The sequence below is a fragment of the Ailuropoda melanoleuca genome, chromosome X, assembly GCF_002007445.2.
Source record: "Ailuropoda melanoleuca isolate Jingjing chromosome X, ASM200744v2, whole genome shotgun sequence".
Classification (NCBI taxonomy): domain Eukaryota; kingdom Metazoa; phylum Chordata; class Mammalia; order Carnivora; family Ursidae; genus Ailuropoda; species Ailuropoda melanoleuca.
The window spans coordinates 57,036,701-57,063,998 of record NC_048238.1 but is presented as its reverse complement, the minus strand read 5'-3'; the positions used below and the strand labels follow the sequence as shown (position 1 = coordinate 57,063,998).

General features: G+C 37.7%; 1 protein-coding gene across 4 annotated transcripts in view; it reads right to left on the bottom strand.

The window, feature by feature from the left end:
- Positions 1-27,298, bottom strand: part of ATP7A (ATPase copper transporting alpha) — a 148,974-nt gene that overhangs the window by 85,778 nt on the left and 35,898 nt on the right. For 3 of the 4 annotated variants that reach the window (XM_034648816.1, XM_034648818.1, XM_034648820.1), the window contains exon 2: positions 8,705-8,845. The exons of the other annotated variant lie outside the window; for it this stretch is intronic. In XM_034648816.1, the coding sequence (XP_034504707.1) occupies positions 8,705-8,824 (120 nt within the window). In that variant the 5' untranslated portion in view covers positions 8,825-8,845. The remainder of the gene's footprint in view (positions 1-8,704; positions 8,846-27,298) is intronic. 4 annotated transcript variants of the gene reach the window in all.

Genomic DNA, 27,298 nt, shown 5'->3' with positions numbered 1-27,298 from the left:
GAACTAGGATGATCGGTAGGGGAAGAAAGGGATAAAGAAAAGGGGGGTAATCTGAAGGGGGAATGAAACATGAGAGACTATGGACTATGAGAAACAAACTGAAGACTTCAGAGGGGAGGGGGTGGGGGAATGGGATAGACTGGTGACGGGTAGTAAGGAGGGCACGTATTGCATGGTGCTGGGTGTTATACGCAACTAATGAAGCATCAAACTTTACATCGGAATCTGGGGATGTACTGTAGGGTGATTAACATAATATAATAAAATAAAATAAAATAAAATAAAAAAATTTAAAAAAAGGCTATTAATGAGATGAAACAAAAACAGAGGCTCTAACTGCCAGGATAAATAAGGCAGAAAGGAGAATTAGTGATATAGAAGACAAAATAATGGAAAATAAGCTGAGAAAAAGAGAGATAAATGGTTATTGGATTACAATGGAAGAATCTGAAAGATAAGTGATACCATAAAGCAAAACAATATTAGAATAATTGGCAACTGAGAGGAAAAGGAAAGAGAGAGAGGGGCAGAAGGTATACTGGAGCAAATTATAGTGGAGAACTTCACTAATCTGGGGAAGGAAATAGGTATCCAACTACAGGAGGCACAGAGAACCCCCCACTCAAAATCAATAAAAGTAGGTCAACACCCCAACATATAACAGTGAAATTTGCAAACCTCAGAGACAAAGAGAAAATCCTGAAAGCAGCTCGGGACAAGAGGTCCACAACCTATAAGGGTAGAAACATTAGACTGGCAGAAGCCCTTTGCACAGAGACCTAGAAGGACAGGAAGGACTGGCATGATATATTCAGGGTGCTAAATGAGAAAAATATGCAGCCAAGAATACTTTATCCAGTTAGGATGTAATTCAAAATAGAAGGAGAGATAAAAAGCCTCCAGGACAAACATAAACTAAACGAATTTGTGATCACTAAACCAGCCCTGCAAGAAATATTACAAGGGATCCTTTAAGCAAAGACAGAGCCCAAAAGTAACATAGACGAGGAAGGATCAGAGACAATATACAGAAATAGTGACTTCACAGGTAATACAACGGCACCAAATTCATATTTTTAATAGTTACTCTGATGTAAAGGGAGGAAATACCTCAATCAAAAGACACAGGGTATCAGATTGGAGAAAAAAAGCAAAACCCATCGATATGCTGTCTGCAAGAGATTCACTTTAGACCCAAAGACACCACCAGACTGAAAGTGAGGGGGTGGAAAACCATTCATCATGCTAATGGACATCAAAAGAAAGCTAGGGTAGCAATCCTTATATCAGGCAAATTATATTTTAAACCAAAGACTGTAGTAAGAGTTGAAGAAAGACACTATATCATAATTAGAGGGTCTATCCAACAAGAAGATTTAACAAGTGTAAATATTTATGTCCCTAACTTGGGAGCAGGCATTTATATAAAACAACAAAATTAAAGAAAGACATTGATAATAATAGAATAATAGGGGACTTTAACACCCCACTCACTGCAATCAACAGATCACCTAAGCAGAAGATGAAGAAGGAAACAAGGGCTCTGAATGACACACTGGACCAGATGGACTTCACAGATAAATTCGGAGCATTTCATCCTAAAGCAACAGATTACACATTCTTCTTGAGTGCACATGGAACATTCTCCAGAATAGATCACATACTGGGTCACAGTCAGTAGCAAAAGATTGGGATCATTCCCTGCATATTTTCAGACCACAATGCTTTGAAACTGGAACTCAATCACAAGAGGAAATTTGGAAAGAACTCAAATACAGGGAGGCTAAAGACCATCATATTAAAGAATGAATGGGTCAACCAGAAAATTAAGAATTTTAAAAATTCATGGAAACAAATGAAAATGAAAACACAACTAACTATTCAAAACCTTTAGGATGCAGCAAAGGTGGTCCTACGAGGGAAGTATATAGCACTACAAGCCTTTCTTAAGAAATAAGAAAGGTCTCAAATACAAACCTAACCTTACACCTAAAGCAGCTGAAGAACAGCAAATAAAGCCTAAACCCAGCAGGAGAAGAGAATTAATAAAGATTACAGCAGAAATCAATGAAGTAGAAACCAAAAGAACAGAACAGATCAACAAAACTAGGAGCTGATTCTTTGAAAGAATTAATAAGATTAATAACCCCCTGGCCAGACTTATCAAAAAGAAAAGAGAAAGGACCCAAATAAATAAAACCATGAATGAAAGAGGAGAGATCACAACCAACACTGAATAAACAGGATTATAAGAACATATTATGAGCAACTCTACGCCAACAAATTAGTCCATCTGGAAGAAATGGATGCATTCCTAGAGATGTATAAACTACCAAAACTGAGACAGGAAGAAATAGAAAACCTGAACAGACCCATAACCAGCAAGAAACTGAAGCGGTAATCAAAAAAACTCCCAAAACACAAGAGTCCAGGGCTGGACGGCTTCCCAGGGGAATTCTACCAAACATTTAAAGAAGAATTAATACCTATTCTTCTGAAGCTGTTTCAAAAATTCGAAATGGAAGGAAATTTCCAATCTCCTTCTGGGAGGCCAGCATGACCTTGATCCCAAAACGAGACAAAGACCCCACCAAAAAGGAGAATTACAAACCAACAGCCATGATGAACATGGATGCAAAAACTCTCACCAAGATACCAGCCAATAGGATCCAACAGTACCTTAAAGGATTATTCAGGGCATCTGAGTGGCTCAGTCAGTTAAGCATCTGCCTTCAGCTCAGGTCATGGTCCTGGGGTCCTGGGATTAAGTTCTGCATCGGGCTCCCTGCTCTCTTGCTTGCTTCTCCCTCTGCCCCCTGCTCTTGCTCTCTCTCTCTGTCAAGCAAATAAGTTAAATCTTTTTTTAAAAAGATTATTCATGACGACCAAGTGGGATTTATTCCTGGGCTACAAGGGTGGTTCAACATCCGCAAATCAATGTGATACACTACATTAATAAACGAAAGCACGAGAACCATATGATCCTCTCAACAGATGCAGAAAAAGCATTTGATAAAATACAGCATTCTTTCTTGATTAAAACTCTTGACAGTGCAGGGATAGAGAGAACATACCTCAATATCATAAAAGCCATATACGAAAAACCCACAGTGAATATCATTCTCAATGGGAAAAACTGAGCTTTTCCCCTAAGGTCAGGAACATGGCAGGGATGTCCACTATCACCACTGTTGTTCAACATATTACCGGAAGTCCAAGCCTCAGCAATCAGACAACAAAAAGAAATAAAAGGCATCCAAATCAACAAAGAAGTCAAACTGTCACTCTTCACACATGACACGATACCCTATGTTAAAAACCCAAACACTCCACCCCAAAATTGCAAGAACCCATACAGTATTTCAGCAAAACCAATGCACAGTGATCAGCTTCATTTCTATACACTAACAATGACACAGTAGAAAGAGAAATTAAGGAGTTGAACCCATTTACAATTACACCAAAACCCATAAGATACCTAGAAATAGACCTAATCCAAGAGGCAAAGGATCTGTACTCAGAAAACTATAGAATACTCAGGATAGAAATTGAGGAAGACACAAAGAAATGGAAAAACATTCCATGCTCATGGACTGGAAGAACAAATATTGTTAAAATGTCTATGCTAACCTAGAGCAATCTACACATTCAATACAATACCTATCAAAATACTATTAACTTTTTTCACAGAGCTGCAACAAATAATTCCAAAATTTGTGTGGAACCAGAAAAGACCCCGAATAGCCAAAATAATGTTGGAAAAAAAAAACCCAATGCTGGTGGCATCACAATTCCAACTTCAAGCTCTATTACAAAGCTATAATCATCAAGACAGTATGGTACTGGTACAAAAACAGACACATAGATCTATGGAACAGAATAGAGAATCCAGAAATGGACCCTCAACTCTATGGTCAACTAATCTTCAACAAAGCAGGAAAGACTACTCAATGGAAAAAAGAAAGTCTCTTCAACAAATGGTGTTGGGAAAATGGGACAGACACATGCAGAAGAATGAAACTGGACCATTTTCTTACACCATACACAAAAATAGACTCAAAATGGATGAAAGACCTAAATGTGAGACAGGAATCCATCAAAATCCTAGAGGAAAACACAGGCAGCCACCTCTGTGACCTTGGCTGCAGCAACTTCTTGCTAGATACATCTCCAAAGACAAGGGGGAAAAGGCAAAAATGAACTACCGGGACTTCATCAAGATAAAAAGTTTTACACTGCAAAGGAAACAGTCTACAAAACCAAAAGACAACTGACAGAATGGGAGAAGATATTTGCAAATGTCTTATCAGATAAAGGGCTAGTATCCAAAATCTATAAAGAACTTATCAAACTCAACACCCAAGGAACAAATAATGCAATCAAGGAACGGGCAGAAAACTATTTCTCCAAAGACACACAAATAGCCAATAGACACATGAAAAAATGTGCAACATCACTTGCCATCAGGGAAACACAAATCAAAACCACAATGAGATACCACCTCATACCAGTCAGAATGGCTAAAATTTAACAAATCAGGAAACGAAAGATGTTGGCAAGGATGTGGAGAAAGGGGGAACATTCTTACACTATTGGTGGGAATGCAAGCTGGTGTAGCCACTCTGGAAAACAGTATGGAGGTTCCTCAAAAAGCTGAAAATAGAGCTACCCTAAACCCAGCAATTGCACTACTGGGTATTTACCCCCAAGGATACAAATGTAGTGATCCAAAAGGGCCTTTCACCCAAAATGATACATACACTTACCATATGATGGAACAAATTAAATCCTAGGAATCTTCCCAAGAGAAAACCTATGTCCAAACAAAGTCACCTATGTGAATACTCAGAGCATTGTTTTACATAATCACAAAAAAGTGGCAACAATCCAAATGTCTCTCAGTGAGTGAATGGGCAAATTGTGGCACATCTACACAACAGAATACCCCTCATTAATAAAAAAAGAAAGAACCAGTGATACAAAAAACAACATAAGTAGATCTCAAATGCATAATGCTAAGTGAAGGAAGCTAGACTCAAAGGCTGTATGATTCCATTTATATGGCAGTTTTAAAAAAGTAAAATTTAGGGATGCCTGGGTGGCTCAGTCAGTTAAGCATCTGCCTTTGGCTCTGGTCATGATCCCAGGGTCCTGGGATCAAGTCCCACATCAGGTTCCTTGCTCAGTGGGGAGCCTGCTTCTCCCGCTGCCTCTGCCTGCCACTACCCCTGCTTCTACTCGCACTCTCTCTCGCTCGGACAAATAAATAAATAAAATCTTTTAAAAATATATAAAAGTAAAATTTACAGGGACAAAAAATAAATCAGTGGTTATGAGAGGCTAAAAGTAAGAAGGAAGGATGACTTCAAAGTAGGGTTACCAGATTAAGCAAATAAAAATACAAGACACCCAAGGGCACCTAGGTGGCTTAGTTGTTAGAACGTGCAGCTCTTGATCTTGGGGTCATGAGTTCAAGCCCCACATTGAGCATAGAGTTCACTTAAAAAAATAAATAAAACATAAATTTAAGAATTTTTAATTAAAAAAAACACAAGACACTGAGTTAGATTTAAATTTCAGATAAATAATTTTTAGTGTAAATATATCTCATGCAATATAATAGTTCTCAAACTTTGGTCCCAGGGCCAGCACCATTGGAGTTAATTGGGCATTTGTTAGAAATGCAAACTCTCAGACCCCATCAGCCCTAGAAACTCTGAGGGTAAGACCCAGCAATTTATGTTTTAGCAAGTACTCCAGGTGATTCTCATGTTGTGGTTTGAGAACCACTGCTCACTATACCTGTCATTGGCAAAAAAGGGTATCATGCTAAGCAAAATAAGTCAATGAGAGAAAGATAATTATCATACGATCTCATTGATATGTGGAATTTAAGAAACAAGGCAGAGGATCACAGGGAAAGAGGGAAGAAAATGAAACAAGAAGAAACCAGAAAGGGAGACAAACCATAAGAGATTCTTAATCTCAGGAAACAAACTGAGGGTTGCTGGAGTGGAGGGGTTGGGAGGGATGGAGTGACTGGGTGATGGACATTGGGGAGGGTATGTGTTGTGGTGAGCACTGTGTATTGTATAAGACTGATGAATCACAGACCTGTACCCCTGAAATAAATGATACATTGTGTAAAAAAAAAAAGTGCTAAGAGATTTCTACAACAGAAGCACTTCACTGTTTTATTAGAGATTATTTTAAAATGAGCACTGAGCAATTTATAGAAAAATTCATGTTCTCTTTGGCTCATGTGATTCAGCCCTACCTGTTAAAGGCTCAATAAACTGCTACTGCTTCATATTAAAAAAAAAACATAAGAAGCTAATATGAAGAGGGGCGCCTGGGTGGCACAGCGGTTAAGCGTCTGCCTTCGGCTCAGGGCGTGATCCTGGCATTATGGGATTGAGCCCCACATCAGGCTCCTCCGCTATGAGCCTGCTTCTTCCTCTCCCACTCCCCCTGCTTGTGTTCCCTCTCTCGCTGGCTGTCTCTGTCTCTGTCAAATAAATAAATAAAATCTTTTAAAAAAAAAGAAGCTAATATGAAGAGAAAGGGGCACATGAACCTATTCAATAAATCAATTCACCATCATCGAATACTAACTGAACAGCCAAAGTGTATGTAGTAGGTTCTCTGAGAAGGGACTGCAGCAATGAATCTCAACTGAGGGTATTTCTGCCCACAGAGGACTTTTGGCAATGCCTAGAAACACTTTTGGTTGCCACAAGTACAAGAAAAGGCTATTGGAATCCAGTGGGTAGTGGCCAGGGATGCTGCTAAACATCCTATAAATAACAGAGCAGCCCTCACACAATAAAGAATTATCCAGCCCAAAATGTCAATAGTGCTGAGATTGAGAAAGCTGGATTATAAGGTAAAGATTAATCAAAACATTTTTTTACCCCAAAGGCTTTAAAATCAAGGACATTTTTAACAAAATGAAAATAGAAAGTTTAAAAAAAGTAATGACAAAACATAACTCAAGGTTTCTCATACTAAAAATACTAGAATTATTCTGAGAAGAATTTATAGAGACTAGCCATACAAAGGTAATACACCAATTAGGTGGTAAGAGGCACCTTTATGATGATTAATTTTTTCAGAACTTATGTGAGAGAATAATTTAGAGACGACCAGTTTAAGAACCATATGTAAATTAAAATGCACCTGTAGACACTATATGACCAGGAAACACACTGGCCCAGGAATCATGGAACTTGAGTTCTAGTTTTGCTTTGGTAATAGGTAGCTATGAAATTTAGCACAAGTCATTTCATTAATCTAAGCTTCCATTTACTAATTGGTAAAATGAGGAGGTCAGACTACTGAAGTCATATGTAAGAGCCTTTGTAGCTTTAACATATGTCTATGTTAAAAAATGAACACAGGAAACATTCAAAAAAATTTTATAAGGTATGAGGGGGGATGGCATCATTATATTCCCTGTAGGGTTGTCTTGTATTGACTTTGGAACTTTTGGTTCTTGTGTTTAGGTGTGAAACAAAGCTGTTTAGCTTATTTATTTATAAGAGTTACATTAACAATTCAGGTTCATTACAGACAAATTAGAATATATAATATAAACCACTCTTTTTCATCAAGTAATATTCTGAGATGAACTACAGTAGGAATGTGTTAAGATGATCTGACAAGTCTATTTTACTTTTGCAATTAAAAAGTGAAATGATGGGGTGCCTGGGTAGCGCAGTCGTTAAGCATCTGCCTTTGGCTCAGGGCGTGATCCTGGCGTTCCGGGATCGAGTCCCACATCGGGCTCCTCGGCTGGGAGCCTGCTTCTTCCCCTCCCACTCCCCCTGCTTGTGTTCCCTCTCTCACTGGCTGTCTCTCTATCACATAAATAAATAAAATCTTAAAAACAAAAAGTGAAATGAAGGGGCGCCTGGGTGGCACAGTCTGTTAAGCATCCAACTCTTCGTTTTGGCTCAGGTCATGACCTCAGGGTCATGAAATTGGGCCCTGCATGGGGCTCTGTGTTCAGTGTGGAGTTTGCCTAGGTTTCGCTCTCCCTCTCCCTCTCTCCCCACCCCACACACTCTCTCTCTCTAAAGTAAATAGATAAATCTTTAAAAAAAATTGAAGTGAAAGGTGCGCTTGGTTGGCTCAGTTGGTGGAGCATGTGACTCTTGATCTCGGGGGTTGTGAGTTCAAGTTCCAAGTTGGGTGTGCAAATTACATAAATATATAGAGATGTATTTATATATACTTTAACTAGAAATGTTTTAAAAAATTGAAGTGAAAAAGCTTAGAAAATTACTGTTACACCTTGTATGCATGTGCTTAAGGAAGATTACATTATTATTTCACATAATTGTCATGTTATATAAGAGAAGAAAGCCCACAACCCTTTCCCTGAAAACATATTTTAGTTCAGTATGAAATTAAAAGTAATAAAAAGTATATTTGCATCTATACACATATAAAACATAAATCTATAAATATACAACCATAATAACGTCAAGATTCCATCTTCAGATGTTTTTAAGTTGAAAAATATATATAATTTCTTATTTTTTTATAAAAAAAGTTAAAGGGGCAAAGAAAACATAAATATAAATCAGTCTTTATTGCCAAATGTGTCAGTGTATCTGCTTCTTATCTCAGTGTTAGAAGTAATTTTCTAGAATCCCAGTCAACAACATTTGATTTCACTGATTTCCGAAGACTAACTTACTTTAATATGATGTACACCATTCAGCTTTCCAATCCGCTGCTCAATGGTCCAAACACAGGAATTACATGTCATCCCCTCAACAGTGATGGTGACCGAATCCACACCCATACGTCGATCCATCTTGATTTCTTCTTTACATTCCTATCAGAAACAATGAACTCACTAATTTCAGCCATGGAAATAATCCTTCCTCAACTTTCCCCCCACCTTCTCAACTGAAAATATTCTAGTAATAAAATATGGTCAGCATTCTTTTCTCTCATCTCCTTTTACTCTCACCTCAGGGCCACTGCTTTAGCCATTCCCTTGGAATAGACTTTCTTATTCCAGATATCTGCTTAGCTAACTTCTTCATCTCTTTCAAGCCTTTACTCAAATCTAATCCCCTTAATGAGTTTTACACTGACCACCCTGCTTAAAATTGCAAACCACATCCCTTCCACACATATACACTCTGATTCCCCATACATCTGCTCTATTTTGTCTTTTTTGCATAGAACTTATTATCTTCTAATATACTCCATGATTTATTATGTTTATTGATTATTATCTGTTTTCCTGTGGTGGTTTTAAAAGGTGCTTGCTCACAAATTCTTTGTTACTCCTTCTTTCAAGAGATGGATTTTTTTTTTTTAAAGATTTTTATTTATTTATTTGACAGAGACAGAGACAGCCAGCGAGAGAGGGAACACAAGCAGGGGGAGTGGGAGAGGAAGAAGCAGGCTCATAGCAGAAGAGCCTGATGTGGGGCTCGATCCCATAACGCCGGGATCACGCCCTGAGCCGAAGGCAGACGCTTAACCGCTGTGCCACCCAGGCGCCCCAAGAGATGGAATTTAACTCCTTTCCCGTTGAGTGTGGCCTGTGCTCAGTGACTTGCTTCCAAACAGAAAATGGTGGACTAGACAAGGTATGACTTCCAAGACCGGGTCATAAAAGGCAGGCACTATGGGAGGGGGGAAAAGAGTCACTGGGGATTCCTCCTTGTCCTTTCTCTTGAATGGACTGATCTGGGGGAAGCCATCACACATCATGAAGACACTCAAGCAGCCTTATGGAGAGGTTCATGTGGCAAGAAATTGAGGTCTCCTGACAACAGCCAGGTGAGTGAACCATCTTAGAAGCTGATACTTCAGAGCTAATTAAGCCTTTAGATGCCTGAAGCTCCAGCCAACATACTGACTACAATCTCATGAGATACCGAGCCAGAACCACCCAGCAAAACCACTCCCAAATTCATGACTCATAAAAACTGTAAGACAATAAATGTTTGTTGTTTCAAGCCACTAAATTTTTAGGTAATTTGTTACACTGCAATAATAAACTAATACATGTCCCACTGGAATGAAAATTCTATGAAGGCAAGAATCTTTTTTTTTCCACTGATACTAGTTTGAACCATGTGAAATTGCCTTTGTTGCATATCAAAATAGTCGAATACTGCCAATTTCATATAGATCAACCTAATATAGCCCATGGAAACAGTGTTTTCCTCTGGTGAGAGAAACTAAGTGGTTAGGGGATAATGATGGAAAAAAAGAATTTTCAGTATATAACCTTTTACACCTCTTTTTAAAGTTGAGGTATAATTGACATAACATAGTTTAAGGTGTACAATGTGTTGGTCTGATACACACATATATATATATTGTAATAGGATTACCACCATTAGCCAACACCTCCATCACATCACTTAATTATCATTTCTTTTTTCGTGGTGATAACAATTAAGATCTAGTCTCCTCTGTATCTTTTAAATTTTGTACCACGAGGATGTATTATCTATTCAAACACACACACGCACACACACACAAAAGCACAGTGGACCTGAAATAATAGAAAACAATAATAGGGAAGGGAGTTTATAGCTGAGGCATTCTGAGATCCCTGGTCTTGCTTGGAATATATATAAAGAGATAAACCTTAGATTTTGTTAAGAATACATGTTAAAACTTTAAAGGTAACTAGTAGGAGACTAGAAATAGAATATAAAGCTCTAAAACAGCACAGGAAGAAAGAGAAAAGAGAAAATCAAATTAAGCCAAAAGACAGCAAGGAAGATAAAATGAAAATTACAAGAAAAGAAACAACTAAGAATATATTTCTATAAAACTATTTTCTTTAAAATGTAATGTGAAATGATTAAGATAAAAGCAGCACTAGATTCAGGCTTAAGAAATTATTCAGGAAAAAAGAGAGACTTCCAGTGTAGATCTGAGGGCCTCTTTTAGAGCACTGTAGATTATTCGTGTTTAGGTAAATTAGAGGGTGGTAATTAGAAAATGTTTAATCATGTAATAAAAATTTTATTTGGAAGAATATATTAGCTAGGGGATGCCTGGGTGGCTCAGTAGGTTAAGCAGCTGCCTTCAGCTCAGGTCATGATCCCAGGGTCCTGGGATCAAGCCCCACATCCTGTCAGGCTCCTTGCTCAGCAGGGAACCTGCTTTTCCCTCTCCCTCTGCCTGCCGCTCCCCCTGCTTGTGCTCTCTCTCACTCTGTCAAATAAATAAATAAAATCTTTTTTAAAAAGAATATATTAGCTCAATGTAAAGAATTTGCAAATTATATAGATTTGCAAAAAAAAATATTTTGCAAAGATCACCAGTTATGTAGAAAGTACCATTTTGTATAAGAGGGAGAGGAGAAATACTGAAATAAAACTGTTACCCAAACCAGTGATGAGGAAAAAGAAGAGGAGCAGGAAATAACCAGTTATTATGAAGATGGTATCACCTAAAATTGAAGTACAAATAAAAATACAAGTCTTAGGTCCAATAAAATTAATCCCATATTCATTAGAGGGTCTCCATGCCCTTGGATTTACAAATACCATGATTTACATTGACTCTATCTTGCCCCAAAAGTCATTTCTTTTAAAAATGTTAAACTACAAGAGTGAAAATTTTTAATAAATCAAAACACTATGTACAAAATATCTCTAGAAGGACTCACAAATAATCAGTAACATTAGTTACCTCCACGGAGAGAAAGAGACTGGGTGGTTGGGGGGGAAGCTTTTGCATTTTGAATTATGTAAATACAAAGCCAATTCAAAATAAATAAAATTTATGAAAAACTATTTAAACTAAAACATTTCTTTGCAATAAACTTATTCCAAGTGGTATAAAAACAATTACTACATCATCTTTGCTAAGCTCAGAGAAACAAACAGAAACTGCTGCTGAGGGGCGCCTGGGTGGCGCAGTCATTAAGCGGCTGCCTTCGGCTTAGGGCGTGATCCCGGAGTCCTGGGATCGAGCCCCACGTCAGGCTCCTCTGCTGGGAGCCTGCTTCTTCCTCTCCCACTCCCCCTGCCTGTGTTCCCTCTCTTGCTGGCTATCTCTCGCTCTGTCAAATAAATAAATAAAAATCTTTAAAAATAATAATAATACTAATAAAAAAAAAGAAACTGCTGCTGAACCTCATCCTCTGCTCCTAACAAAGCAAGTAAGTGGATTCTTCTTACTTCTTTGACTGATTTCACTGGAGCTTTGAACAAATGAACCACCAATATAATTTCCAAATATCTAAAACCACAGAATCTCCTTGGGGATAATTTGTTTTCAAATGTTAATTGGTTTTCAGCACATACTTTTCATTTTATATATATATATATAATTTTTGAGATAAAATTCACACACTAGAAGATTCACCCTAAGACATACAATTCAGTGTTTTTTAGTAATATTCACAAGGATATGCAACCATAATGACTATGTAACCGCAGAACATTTTCATTACCCCCAAAAGAAATTCCATACCCATCAGCAGTCACTCCTCAGTCCCCTTACAGCTACTGGCAAAAATGAATCTACTTCTTATCTCTATGGACTTGCCCATCCTGGTAATTTCATAAAAATGGATTCATTCAATATGTGGCTCTTTGTGTCTGAAATTCTTTCACTTAGCATAATATTTTTAAGGTTTAACAATCTGTGGAATGTATCTGTACTTCATTTTTTTTCACTTTCTTGATGGCATCCTTTGAAACAAAAAAAACTTAATTTTTGTGAAGCCAAATTTATCAATTTTTTCTTTTCTTGCTTGTGCTTTTGGTGTCCTAAATAAGAAACCACTGCCACACTGAAAGCCATGAATATTTACTTCTATGTTCTAAGAGTTTGGTAGTTTCACTCTTACATTTAGGTCTTTAAATCCATTTTGAGTTAATTGTTGTACATGGTGTGCAGTAGGGATCCAAGTTACATTCTTTTATATGTGGATGTCAGGTTCTCCCAACACCATTTTTTAAACAGCTTTAGTGAAATACAGTTTCGCATATAATATTTAAGGTGTAGAATTCAATAGGTGTTACATTCACAGATATGTGCAACCATCACCACAGTCAGTTTTAGAACATTTCTGTCACCTCAAAAAGAAGCCTGATACCTTTTAGCTATCACCCTCCCACCTCCTCAGGCCCCACACCCACTGCCAGGCAACCATTAATCTTTGTGTCTGTGTAGATTTTTCTTGTTTGGACATTTCATTTGAATGAAATCATATAATATATAATATGTGGTCTTTTGTGATTGGCTTCTTTCACTTGGCATAATGTTTTCAAGGTTCATCCATGTTATAGCATTTGTCAGTACTTCATTCCTTTTTATGGTTGAATTATATTCCATGGTATGGATACACCACGTTTGTTTATCCATTCATCAGCTGACATTTAGGTTGCTCCCATCTTTTGGCTACTAAGAATAAGGCTGCTATAAATATTTATGTACAAATTTTTGTGTTTTCATTTCTCTTGGGTAATACCTAAGAGTGGCATTGCTGGGTCCTAACACTCTATGTTTTAATTGAAGAACTGCCATAGTTTTCCAAAGCAGCTGTGCCATTTTACATTCCTACAAGCAGCATATGAGGGTTCTAATTTCTCCACCTCCTCATCAACACTTGTTATTATCTGATTTTTTTATTTTAGTCATTCTAATAAATGTTAAGTGGTATCTCATTGTGGTTTTGATTTGCATTTCCCTGATTACTAGTGGTGTTAAACATCTTTTCTTGTGCTTATTGGCTATCTGTATACCTTTTTTGGAGAAATGTCTATGTGAGCGCTTTCCCCATTTTAAAATAATATTTTACTTATTTATTTGAGAGAAAGAGAGAGCACGCACAAGCAGGGGGAGTAGCAGAGGGAAAGGGAGAAGCAAGCTCCCTGCTGAGCAGGGAGCCCTGACGCAGGGCTCAACCCCAGTGAGCTGAAGGCAGACACTTAACCAACTGAGCCACCTGGCACTCCTTTGTTTTCCTTTACCCATTTTTTAATTGGGGTTTTTGGGTTTTTGGTTGAGTTACAGTTTTTCTTTATATATTCTGGATATTAATCTCTAATCACATATATGATTTCCAAATATTTCCCCCTATTCTGTGGGTTACCTTTCCACCATCTTGATAGAGTCTTTTGGTGTCCACAAGTTTTTAATTTTGATGAAGTCCAATGTATCTATTTTGTTGTTGCCTCTAGTCATTTTTTCAATTGAGATATAACTTACATATAGCATTATATTAGTTTTAAGTGTACAACAAAATATTTGATATATGTATACATTGTGAAATGATTACCACCATAAGTTTATTTAACATCAATCACCACGCAGTTAAATTTTTTTTCTTATGGTAAGAACCTTTAAAATCTACTCTCTTAGCAACTTTCAAAAATACAATGCAGTACTGTTAACTATATTCACCATGCTGTACATTATATTCCCAGAACTTATTTATCTTATAACTGGAAATTTATACCTTTTGACCACCTTCACCCATTTCACCCATCTCCAACACCCACCTCTGGCAACCCACCAATCTGTTCTCTATGAGTTCGGTTTTTTTCAGATTCCACATATAATTGAGCTCACATAATATTTGCCTTTCTCTGACTTAATTCACTTGGCATACTGCCCTCAATACATATTGTTGCAAGTGACAGAATTTCCTTCTGTTTAGTGGCTGAATAATGTATGTATATATACACATTTTCTTTATCCATTCACCCACTGATGGACACTTAGGTTGTTTCTATGCTTTAGCTATTGTAAATAATGCAGCAATGAATACAGGGAGCAGATATCTTTGAGACAGTGATTTCATTTCTTTTGGATAAATACCCAGAAGTGGAAATGCTGAATAATATGGTAGTTCTATTTTTAATTTTTTAAGGAACCTTCATACTATTTCCTATATATTCATTTTTAAAATGTAAAAACTTAGAAAAGCTGAAAGAGAGATACCTGGTGGCTCAGTTGACTCTTGATTTTTTTTTAATATTTTTTTAGTATATTATGTGAGTCTTGATTTCTGACTCTTGATTTCGGCTCAGGTCATGATCTCAGGGTCATGAGATCAAGGCCTGCTTCGGGCTCCATGCTCAGCAGGGAGTCTGTTTGAGATTCACTTTCTTCCCCTCCCTGTCTGTCTTCTTCTCCCCCCACTTGCAAGTATGTGCTCTCTCTCTCTAAAAATAAATAAATAATTTTTTTAATAAAAAGAAAAACTGAAAGAAAAATTCATCACTAACCCCACTATTCTGTCTTAATTTCATTCTACTCACATTAGTTATGGAATAATTATAATTTATAGTGTGACTTTATCTGAAATTGATTCATAATTATTAGTCTATTTGCATTATTTACTTTTTTATTTATTTTTTATATTTATTTTTATTGAAGTATAGTTAACACACAATGTTACATTAGTTTCAGGTACAGGACATAGTGATTTGACAGGTCTATACATTATGCTACAATCACCGCAAGCGTAGCTACCATTTGTCACCATACAATACTATTACAATACCATTGACTCTTTTATCGCTATGACTTAGTCATTCCATAACTGGAAACCTTGTGTTATTTACTTTTATTTTTTGTTAGGTTTATTTCTTTTATTTTTGTAATCTCTACACCCAACGTGGGGCTCAAACTCATGACCCTGAAATCAAAAAAGTCACATGCTCTACTGACTGAGCCAGCCAGGCACCCCCATGTTATTTACTTTTAAAGTTATAGCTAAAGCTATTACAAATGTGATAGTTAACAATTCAGGTGGGTCCACTACTTCTTATGAAACCAGTATTAAATTATTACCTATTTGTACATAGACTTACAATACTTATTCAATGTAAGGGAATACAGTTTGTCTAATTTTTGTTTTTAATGACCTGAAACAGCCTTTATTCAAGGTCAAAAAAATCATGATCTCTAATGAAGCACACTGCCAAAGATTTTCACATTCTGATAATCCATGATTTACAATCTACATGTAAAAATAAGTTGTCACTGTCTTATGAAACTTATCTTCCTTCCTCTAGCCAAAGCCATTGCTGCCAATAGGACAAAATCTTAATCTTTGAATCAATGATAAGTGAAATAAGGGAAGAAGTAAGAGATCTGAATTAGTTTAGAGCAGCTAGAACCAGCTACTGCAGATTTTAAAAAAATTCTCCATACTGCCTGAATTTACTATCATGAATATTCAAGATTTAGGATTATGTTAATACATATATTCCCCTTCCCCCCAAACCTTTATTATGAAAAATTTCAACCACACATAAAAGCTGTAATAGTACAATGAATATCTATCTGTACATCCTCTGCATGAATTCAACAATGGTTAACATTTTGCTATATTTGCCTTATTTTTTCTAAACTATTTGAACGTAAGTTTTTGAAATCATAATACTCCAGCATGCATTTCCAAAGAATAAGAACTCCTGCATAACCACACCATCTCTATCAAAGCTAAGAAAATTAATGATTGCATATCATCTAATACAAATTCTCTATTTAAATTTTCCCAAATGTCCCAAGAACATTTTTACAGCTTTTATTTTTCCCAAATCAGGATCTGGACAAGTTCACACACTGAATTTATTTGTATTTCTTTTAGTCTCATTTAATTTAAAACAGTCCCTCCCCTATATCTTTTCCCCCATGAAGTGACTTTTTGAAGAATCCAGGTCAGTTGCCTTAAGAGACACTATATCCTCTTTTTAAAATAAAAACTCCACTTTGATAGTTTAAGGGACTCATAGCTAGAATTATACCTCCTAATACCTATGAAGCCCAGATGGGACAGGAAAAGCAGGTAATTGTGAACAAATGATTCCTCCGATGAAGGGAACTCATGGGCCCAGGTGAAAAGTCCAAAGATGAGGTACTTAAGGCCAGCACAAAGGCATCAGGGGCTGGGGAGAGGGTCGCTCCCCTCCCCCAGTATAAACCCCCCAGTATATGGGTATAAAAAGGGAAGTAGAGTAACGTCCAAAACAAACAGATCCTATCAAAATGTTGCCTACAGTCAGTCCTCTGCCTTAAAAAGGAGACTCTCTTTCCTCTTGTAGCACATGGATGCCTTCCTCTAGGACAGAACACTCAGACTTAGTACTACATAACTCAGATATGTTATAGGTCAAATAGGGCTTTTGCAGGTTGATGTGGGCACACTACCAAAACTGACTAAATTGTTTTATGGGAAAATGTCAAGTTCAAACAACAGAATTGGTAACAAACTTTTGGACTATAATACATTCAGTGGGTAAAGGCTAGTTTATCCGGTTATTTAGAAATGTAAAACCGAAATACAATTTTCTTATGTGGTATGTCCCAGACCAAAGTACTGGAGCATCTCTCAGGCTTACCGAGGAACTGAGAGAGACGAAGAAGAAAGGCACTTTTAAAGTAACTGGATAATTCACCTGGAAGTATGTATTGGGGAAGAAGGAATTTCTGAGCACAAAATGAAAACTACATTAATACAGCGACATTTCTAGCATGTTAAATCATCTATGAATAATATATATTTCCTCCTACCTTCATAATTCACCTGCATTTTCTTCAAAACTCTACTTAAATTGGCCTTTACACACAAAAGCTCAGAAGAATTCCATCTCCCTCATGCTACTCTTATACACACCTGTAATTGATTTTGTAATATATGTTATGTCCGTCTTTTGAATTGTAAATGTCTCAATGATAGGTACAAAATCAGGAACATATCTTGTAACCTCCCATTGGATTTAGCAAAATGACTCAGAAAACAGAGTAAGAGCATAAACAATTTCATATGGTATAGTAAAATGTAGGCTTCTGGGAGGTCACAATATCAAAGAACAAATCTGGCATGCAGCTATTAGGAATGAAGTAACTCTGAGAACAACATCATCCAACAACACTGAGGGAAATAACTTCTGGTTATTAAAGTATTTTGAGTCACTCCCTAAACACACATGGTAATCACCATTAATAACAACATTTCCTAAAAGGAAGAACAGCATTAATGACGACATCATCATGTCTGGTTTAGAAACAGAAACCGAATGAGTTGAGTACAAACATGACACATATACATGAAGTCTGCTCAAAACCACTTTTTAAAGCTGATCACAGAAGCTCAAATATTATTTTTTAATTCCCCTAAAATAATTAGTCTTCATAACTTTGGAAAGGTTTCTGGATTAACAAATTATAATTAAGATAATGCAAGCTGAAACCACAATGAATATCATTTACACCCATCAGGTAGATAAAATTTCAAAATCTGGCAATACCAAGTGTCAGAGAGCATGTGGAGCAACAGGATCTTTCCTATTCAGCTGATGAGAGCATAAATTAGTACAACTATTAGGGAACCTGTTTGGTGATGCTTGGTAGAGTTGAAGATATAAAGATACACCAGAACTTAACATTTTCACTCCTAGGCATATCACCCTACACAAAGTCTCACACATGTGCCAAAGAAACATGAACAAGAATGCTCGTTGCAACAGTGTTCCTAATAGTTAAAACTCTGGAAATAACCTAAATGTCTACCAACCAGAAAATGGAAAAATAGGTGGTGGTGGTGGGGTGTGTGTGTATAGTGGAGAACGACATAGTAGTTAAAATTAATGAACTAAAATAATGGTTCTCAGTGGGAGGAGGGAAGATTTTACCACCAAAAAGACATCTGGCTAAGTTTGGAGACATTTTTGGTTATTAACTGGGGGGTATGGGGAGGTGCTACTGGCATCCAGTGGATACAGGCAAGGGATACCACTAAACATCCTTAATGGACAAGAAATCCATTCACAGGGGCACCTGGGTGGCTCAGTCAGTTGGGCATCTGACTTGATTTCTGCTCAGGTAATGATCTCAGGGTCGTGAGAGAAAGCCAGGCATGGGGCTCCACAATCAATGGGGAGTCTGCTTGAGATTCTCTCTCCCTCTCCTCTGCCCCTCCTCCTGCTCACACCTGCATTGTCTCTCTCTCTCAAAAATAAATAAATCTTGGGGCGCCTGGGTGGTGCAGTCGTTAAGCATCTGCCTTCGGCTCAGGGCGTGATCCCAGAGTCCTGGGATCGAGCCCCACGTCAGGCTCCTCTGCTGGGAGCCTGCTTCTTCCTCTCCCACTCCCCCTGCTTGTGTTCCCTCTCTCGCTGGCTGTCTCTCTCTGTCAAATAAATAAATAAAATCTTAAAAAATAAATAAATAAATCTTAAAAAATAGAAACCCACTCACAGCAAAGAATTATCTAGTCCCAAACATCAATAGAACAGAGGTTGAGAAACTAGAACTATAAGCAGCAGCATGGATAAATCTAATTAACATAGTTGAGGCAATAAAAAGAGTTTCACAAGGGAGTGCCTGGGTGGCTCAGTCAGTTAAGCATCTGAGTTTGGCTCAGGTCATGATCCCAGGGCCCTGGGATCGAGCCCCTCGTCTGGCTCCCTGCTCAGTTGAGAGCCTGCTTCTCCCTCTCCCTCAGCCTCTCCCCCACACTCATGCTCTCTCTCACTCTCTCTCACTCACTTTACCTCAAATAAATAAATAAAATCTTTTAAAAAGGTTTCACAAGGATACAAAAGCCTGGGAACATAAAACAATACCATATATTGTTTCTGTATGCATACATATAAAGTAATGTTAGTCAAAATATAAAAAAATGTGCATGGAAATGACAAATGCCAAATTCAGGAGTTTGGGAAGGGAGGAAAGGATGTAACTGCAGCACAAAGGGGAATTTCAATCATATATATAATGTTTCACTTCTTAGGCTATGTAATAGATACACACTTTTATTACAGAGCTTCCTATATTCTTTGTTGGCCTAAATTACTTTATTATAAGAATTTTTAAGGGGGGCGCCTGGGTGGCTCAGTCAGTTAAGCATCTGCCTTCGGCTTAGGTCATGATTCCAGGGTCCTGGGATTGAATCCAGCATCAGACTCCTTGCTCAGCGGGGAGCCTGCTTCTCCTTCTCCCTCTGCCCCACCCCGCCCCCATTCTCTCACTCTGCTCTCTTTCTCATTTAAATAAAATCTTTTTTAAAAAATATTTTTTAAAATGAAAATAAATGAATGACCCTGGTTGACATTATGCTAAGTGAAATAAGCCAGACACAGAAAGACAAAAACTGCATGATCTCACTTATATATGGAATCTGAAAAAGTTGAACTCAGAAGTAGAGACTAGAAGGGTGATTATCAGGGCCCAGGGGGTGGGGGAAATGAAGAAACGTTGGTCAAAGTGTACAATGTTTCTCACTCATCATCAGGGAAATAGAAATCAAAACTACAGGGGCGCCTGGGTGGCTCAGTCGTTAAGCGTCTGCCTTCAGCTCAGGACGTGATCCCAGCACTCTGGGATCGAGCCCCACATCAGGCTCCTCTGCTGGGAGCCTGCTTCTTCCTTTCCCACTCCCCCTGCTTGTGTTCCCTCTCTCGCTGGCTGTCTCTCTCTCTGTCAAATAAATAAATAAAATTTAAAAAAAAAAGGAAAAAGCTTTAAAAAAAAAAAGAAATCAAAACTACAATGAGAAATCACTTCACACCAGTCAGAATGGCTAAAATTAACACAAGAAACAACAGGTATTACTGAGGATGAGGAGAAACTTGGTGAGAATGCAAACTGGTGCAGCCACTCTGGAAAATAGTATGGAGGCTCCTCAAAAAGTTAAAAATAGAACTACCCTATGATCCAGCAATTGAACTACTGGGTATTTACTCAAAGAATACAAAAACACTAATTCAAAGGGACACATACACCCCGATGTTTATAGCAGCATTATCAACAATAGCCAAATTATGGAAAGAGTCTAAGTGGATAAAGAAGATACGGTGTACACACACACACACACACACACACACACACACACACACACACGGATTAATCGGTCATAAAAAAGAATGAAATCTTGCCATTTGCAATTACATGGATGGAGCTAGGAGTATTATGCTAAGCAAAATAAATCAGTCAGAGAAAGACAAATACCATATGATTTCACTCATATGTGGAATTTAAGAAACAAAAGAAACGATCATAGGGTAAAAAAAAAAAACAAGAATCAGATTCTTAACTTTAGAGAACAAACTGATGTTTACCAAAGGGAAGGTGGGTGGGGGAATAGGTGACAGGGATTAAAGAGGGCACTTTTTGTGATGAGCACTGGGTGTTATATGTAAGTGCTGAATCACTATATTGTATACCTGCAACTACTATTACACTGTACATTAACTAACTGGAATTTAAATAAAAACTTTTAGGGGCACCTGGGTGGCTCAGTCGGTTGAGCGCCTGCCTTCGGCTCAGGTCATGATCTCAGGATCCCGGGATCAAGCCCCGCATCACCTCCTGCTCAGTGGGGAGTCTGCTTCTCCCACACCCGCTGCTTCTCCCCCCTACTCGTGCACTTGTGCGTGCTCTCTCTTAATTAAATAAATAAAATCTTCAAAAAAAACTTTTAAAAAAAGGTAGAAAGTTCCAGTTATGTAGGATGAATATCTGGAGATTCATAGCATGGTGACTATAGCTAAAAATATTATATACTTGAAATCTGCTATGAGAGATCTTAACTGTTCTCAAAAACAAAAAAAGGTAACTATGTGGGGTGATGGATGTGTTAATTAGCTTGACTGTGGTAATCATTTCACAATGTATATGTATATCAAAACATCATGTTATACATCTTATATATACAATTTTTATTTGTCACAAACCTGAGGAAAAAAGATTTCTAAAAAGCCAGCTCATTTTAGGGGGAAATAAAGAAGAAAAAATATAGGGAATGGGCAGAAATTAAGAGAAGTGTTACTAAAATTGAAATAATTCAGTAAGTGAGACCAATGATAAACTCAAACATATAAACAGCCAAACTCCTCCTGTTATACCAGGGCTATAAAAACATCACTGTGTTGTTAAACAAACTGATGATTTCTAGCTGTGCAAACATTAAACCAGTTGCCTTCAAGGTATCTATATAATATTTCTAAATCAATTTAATTTTTTCCTACCCATTTGCTTTTATTTAAAATCACTACCACCTCTAGGGACGCTTGGCTCCTTAGTCTGTAGAGCATGGGACTCTTGATCCTTGGCTCATGAGTTCAAGCCCCACATTAGCCTACAGCTTACTTTCAAAAAAAAAGCAGCAAAATAAAATCACTACCACCTCTAAATTGCAAACAAAAAGGGAAAACATTAACTTGTCTCGTTTTATATAATGGCACCTCTTTCGTTTAAATTGTGTAAGCCTTTAAAATGAAAATTGATCTTACTCTTTAACCTGTTTTCAAAATACTGAGTGCCTAATCTCTTTCATCAGACAATTGTCATTATATAAACAGAGGACGAATATTCCAGATGAAACTGCTGGAGTAGACAAGCATGTTTCAAAACATAATTTGACCATTCCCAAAAGATTAGGAGTCAATACTTAAGACATATTAATAAGGTCAAATAAAGAAGAGAACATTCAAATTAAGAAAAGGTAATGTGTTTTGCTGGTCATTTTTATGACTCCTGGGCTAATCACTGCCTTGCTATGAAGAGTTGTCCTTATGATAACAATACGGACGTTTCAATTTCTTATAGCAGGAACAGCTGAGAAAACTATCATATACATGAATTTTACAACGATCCTGCAATAAAAATAGAGTAGCAACCTCCTTTTAAAATGAAGGAAGCTAACACTCAGACTTACCCTTATACAGACAATTCAGGCTGGAGTCCAGAGTTAAAAATAGCCTCAAAGGGATTAACTTAATAGGGCAATGTTTGCAAAACGCATAAAATAAAACCAGCCAAAGGTCAGGGTAGGGTGGGGGAAAAAAGCTTGTAAAATACTAGTATCCTGAAATGTACCCATGTGGGGACAGGTTCTAAACAAACTGAGAAACAGTCCTCAAGTTACTAGGTGCCTTTCCACCAAGGGTTGAACATCTGCTGCCATGTCAATAACAGACTAGAGGAAAAAACATGTTTTTAGTATAAAAACTTTCATTGCCTCAAACAAGGCCATTGTTATCCCAGAAAACTAGAGGGTAGTAGGATTCAACTGTTTGACACTGAAATGTGTCAGATACTTTTCAACCATATTACGGGATAATATGGTATTAGTGCAGCAGTCACTCAGATTCTAAGATTGTTTGGTAGTTGGAATGCTTTTTCCCCCATCAAAATAATCATCTGATTCAAGCTTGTCAGATACAATCTGTAGGTAAGTAACAGACTGCTTGCAATGATATCTCTTTCTTCATAAGGAAAAATCCACCTTACAATTTTAGTTATAAGACAAAATAGTGCCACAAACCATGATGAAAAAAACATCAAATATCTATGAAAACTAAAACCAATTGTCAGTATTTAACCATTATACAGAGTAAGATGAAAAAGCATTTATTTTATATTTGCTACAACTGATTAAGAACAAGAAAACTATAAATAATAAAAGTTTGGTGAGGCTGAAAATGACAACTCAGTTTGACCAAAATTTCAAGTATGTCATTAATTTTTTAACAACAGCAACTACAAACCCTGGGGTAGGGAAGGCCTTTTTAAGCATAAGGCAAGAGCAGAAACCATAAAGGAAAAGATTTTTAAATTTAATTATTTGAAATTTTAAAATTGTGTGTTATAAAAAACACCATGTAAACAAACTACAAAAATATATATGCATGGAGCTTCTTCTGGTGGGTGATGAAATGTTCTGAAATTAGTAGTAATGGCTGCATAAATCTGTGAATACACTAAAAACCACTAAATTATATACCTCAATGGGGTGAATTTCATCATATATCAAAAACATATATACAATAATATATCAGACAATTAACAAAATAAGAAATCCATTATACCAATAAACAGGAAATATACATTTAAAAGTTAGAAATTGATGAGAGGAGCTAAATTGGCAGAACAGTAGGAGGACCCTAGGCTTGCTGCATCCCTGGAACACAGCTAGATAAATATCAAATTGCTCTGAATACCCAAGAAATCAATGAGGACTGACAGAACAAAACGCACAACTAGAGGGAGAGAAAAGGCCACACTGTGGAAGGTAGGAGGCATGGAGATGTGATTTCGGGGAGAAAAGGACGGCCAGTGCAGCAGAGGGGAAGGAACCCTGGTCAGTGAGAGAGGGGAGAGACAGAGAGAAAGAGAGAGGAGCACACCGGGAATAGCACAAGGTAAACACTTCCCCAAAGCCATTCACTGGGAAAATGAGAGGGGCTGATTTTCATGACTTTTTACAACTAGCAGGGCTCAAAGACTGGAGTTTCAGAGGTCCATGCGAGCCGGTGTAGAGGCCTGAGGGCACTGCAGTACTCCTGTGGAGAAGGAGGGTGAAAGCCCAGGGGAAGACAAAGTAATCAGAGGAACCCCTGGGACTCACTGAGAGAGACGGTTCCTCATTCTTAGAGCACATGTGGGAGAAGTAGCATTCTCTCTCAGGGGACAAAGAAGCCTGTGGGTACCATTATCATCCCCCACCCCTCAGCAATGGTGCAGAGATACCTGCTGAGGGCGCCTAACCTACATACTGGCTCATTGCTCTGCTTTACCTAAATTCCACATACCTGCGGCTTTGGTGTGACTGACCTGGGACAAACCTGCCTCAGCCCCAGTGTGGCGACATCCTCCCTAAGGAACAAGCGCAGGATGGGGCCAGGCCAGGCCTCTAAAGTTTGGGGTTTTAAAACTCAGCTGGCCTGCCTGGGACAGAACACAGGTGCACTGCACTGCCTCGTGGGCAGATGGCCCGGACACAGGCAAGGTGAAGGCAGGGATCTGAGGGATGCCTAGGACACATGAGGGGATATTATTCACTCTGCTGGGAGGGTTTCCCAGAGAGCAGAGGGGAACTCTCCTCTCCAGGGACAAGGCACTGGGAGCCTGCTTCTTCCTCTCCCACTCCCCCTGCTTGTGTTCCTTCTCTTGCTGGCTGTCTCTCTCTCTGTCAAATAAATAAATAAAATCTTTTAAAAAAAAGAAACATAAAGCAGACTCTGAGTGGGAAAGAAAGACCAAAAGTGATAAAGACTAGAAATGAACAGACATAATCTCCAGAAACATCAACTTTATAATGCCAATTTTATAATGGTAATACAATGTCAATAAATTCATATCTATCAATAATCACTCTGAATGTAAACGGACTAGATGTTCCTATCAAAAGACATAGAGTATCAGAATGGATAAAAATAAAGTACCCATTTATATGCTGCTTACAAGAGACTCATTTTAGACGTAAAGATTGAAGATTGAAAGTGAAGGGATGAATGGAGACCCCTTTATCATGCTAATAGACGTCAAAAGAGAAAGCCCAAGTAGCCATACTTACATCACACAAACTAGAATTTAAACCAAAGATACTAACAAGAGATGAAAAAGGGCACTATATCATAATAAAGGGGACTATCCAACAGGAAGACCTAACAATTATAAATACTTATGTCCCAACTTGGGAGCACCCAAATGTATAAAACAATAACAAACACAAAGGAACTCATTGATAATAATACAATAATAGTAGGGGACTTTAACACCCCACTAACAGCAATGGACAGATCATCTAAGCAGAAAATCAACAAAGAAACAATGACTTTGAATAACACACTGGACCAGATGGACAAAACAGATATACTCAGAACATTTCTTCCTAGAGCAACAGAATACATGTTCTTTTCAAGTGTACATGGAACATTCTCCAGAATAGATCATATACTGGGTCACAAATCAGGCCTCAACAAATACAAAAAGATCAAGATCATATCAAGCAGATTTTCAGACCACAAGGCTATGAAACTTGAAGTCAACCACAGGAAAAAATTTGGAAAGACCACAAATACATGGAGGTTAAATAACATTCTACTAAAGAAAGAGTAGGTCAACTTGAAAATAAAAGAAAAAATAAAAAAATACATGGAAGCAAACAAATATGAAAATATGACAGTCCAAAATCTTTCGGATGCTGCAAAAGTGGTCATGTTAAGGGTGGGAGGTGGGGGGAATACTTAGATGGCTCAGTTGGTTAAACATCTGCCTTCGGCTCAGGTCATGAGCCCAGGATCCTGGGATGGAGCCCAACGTCAGGCTCCCTGCTCAGCAGGGAGTCTGCTTATTCCTCTCCCTCTGCCCCTCTCCCCTCCTTGTGCTCACTCTCTCTCTCTCTTAAATAAATAAAATCTTTTTTAAAAAGCAGTCATAAGAGGTAAGTACCTAACACTACAGTCCTAACTCAAGAAGCAAGAAAAGCCTCAAACACACAACCTAACTTTACACCTAAAGGAGCTAGAAAAGGAACAGCAAATAAAGCTTAAAGCCAGCAGAAAAAGGGAAATAATAGAGATTAGAGCGGAAATAAATGATACAGAACAAACAAAAAAACACGAGTAGAACAGATCAATGAAACTAGGAGTTGGTTCTTTGAAAGAATTAATAAAATTAACACTCCGTTAGCCAGAATTATCAAAAAGAAAAGAGAAAGGACCCAAATAAAATCACAAATGAGAGACAAGAGATCACAACTAACACCACAGAAATACTAACTGTAAGAGAATATTATGAAAAATTATATGCCAACAAATTGGGCAATCTGAAAGAAATGGATAAATTCCTAGAAACACAAAAACTACCAAAACTGAAACAGGAAGAAACAAAATTAGAACCAACCAATAACAAGCAAAGAAATTCAATCAGTAATCAAAAATCTCCCAACAAACAGGGTGCCTGGGTGGCTCAGTCGGTTGAGCATCTGACCCTGGATTTCAGCTCAGGTCATGACCATGCAGTGTTGAGACTGAGTCTCATGTCCGGCTCCCTGCTCAGTGCAGAATCCTCTTGAGATTCTCTCTCCCTCTCCCCCTCCTCCTACGTGCTCTCTCTCTCTTTCAAATAAATAAATAAAAAATCTTTTTAAAAAAGTCTCCCAGCAAACAAAAGTTCAGGGCCAGATGGCTTCACAGAGGAACTCCCCAAAGATTTAAAGAATTACTACCTATTCTTCTCAAAATGTTCCCCAAAAAAAAGAAATGGAGGGAAAACTTCTAAACTCCTTCTATGAGGCCAGCACTACCTTGATTCCAAAACCGACAAAGACCCCACTAAAAAGGAGAATTAGAGGCTTGTTGAACACAGATGCACAAATTCTCAATAAACTATGAGCAAATCCTTATAAGAATTATTCACTATGATCAAGTGAGACTTATTCCTGGGATGCAGGGTGGTTCAATATTCACAAATCAATCAATGTGATATACCACATTAATAAAAGAAAGGATAAGAACCATATGCAGATGCAGAAAAAGCATGTGACATAATACAACAT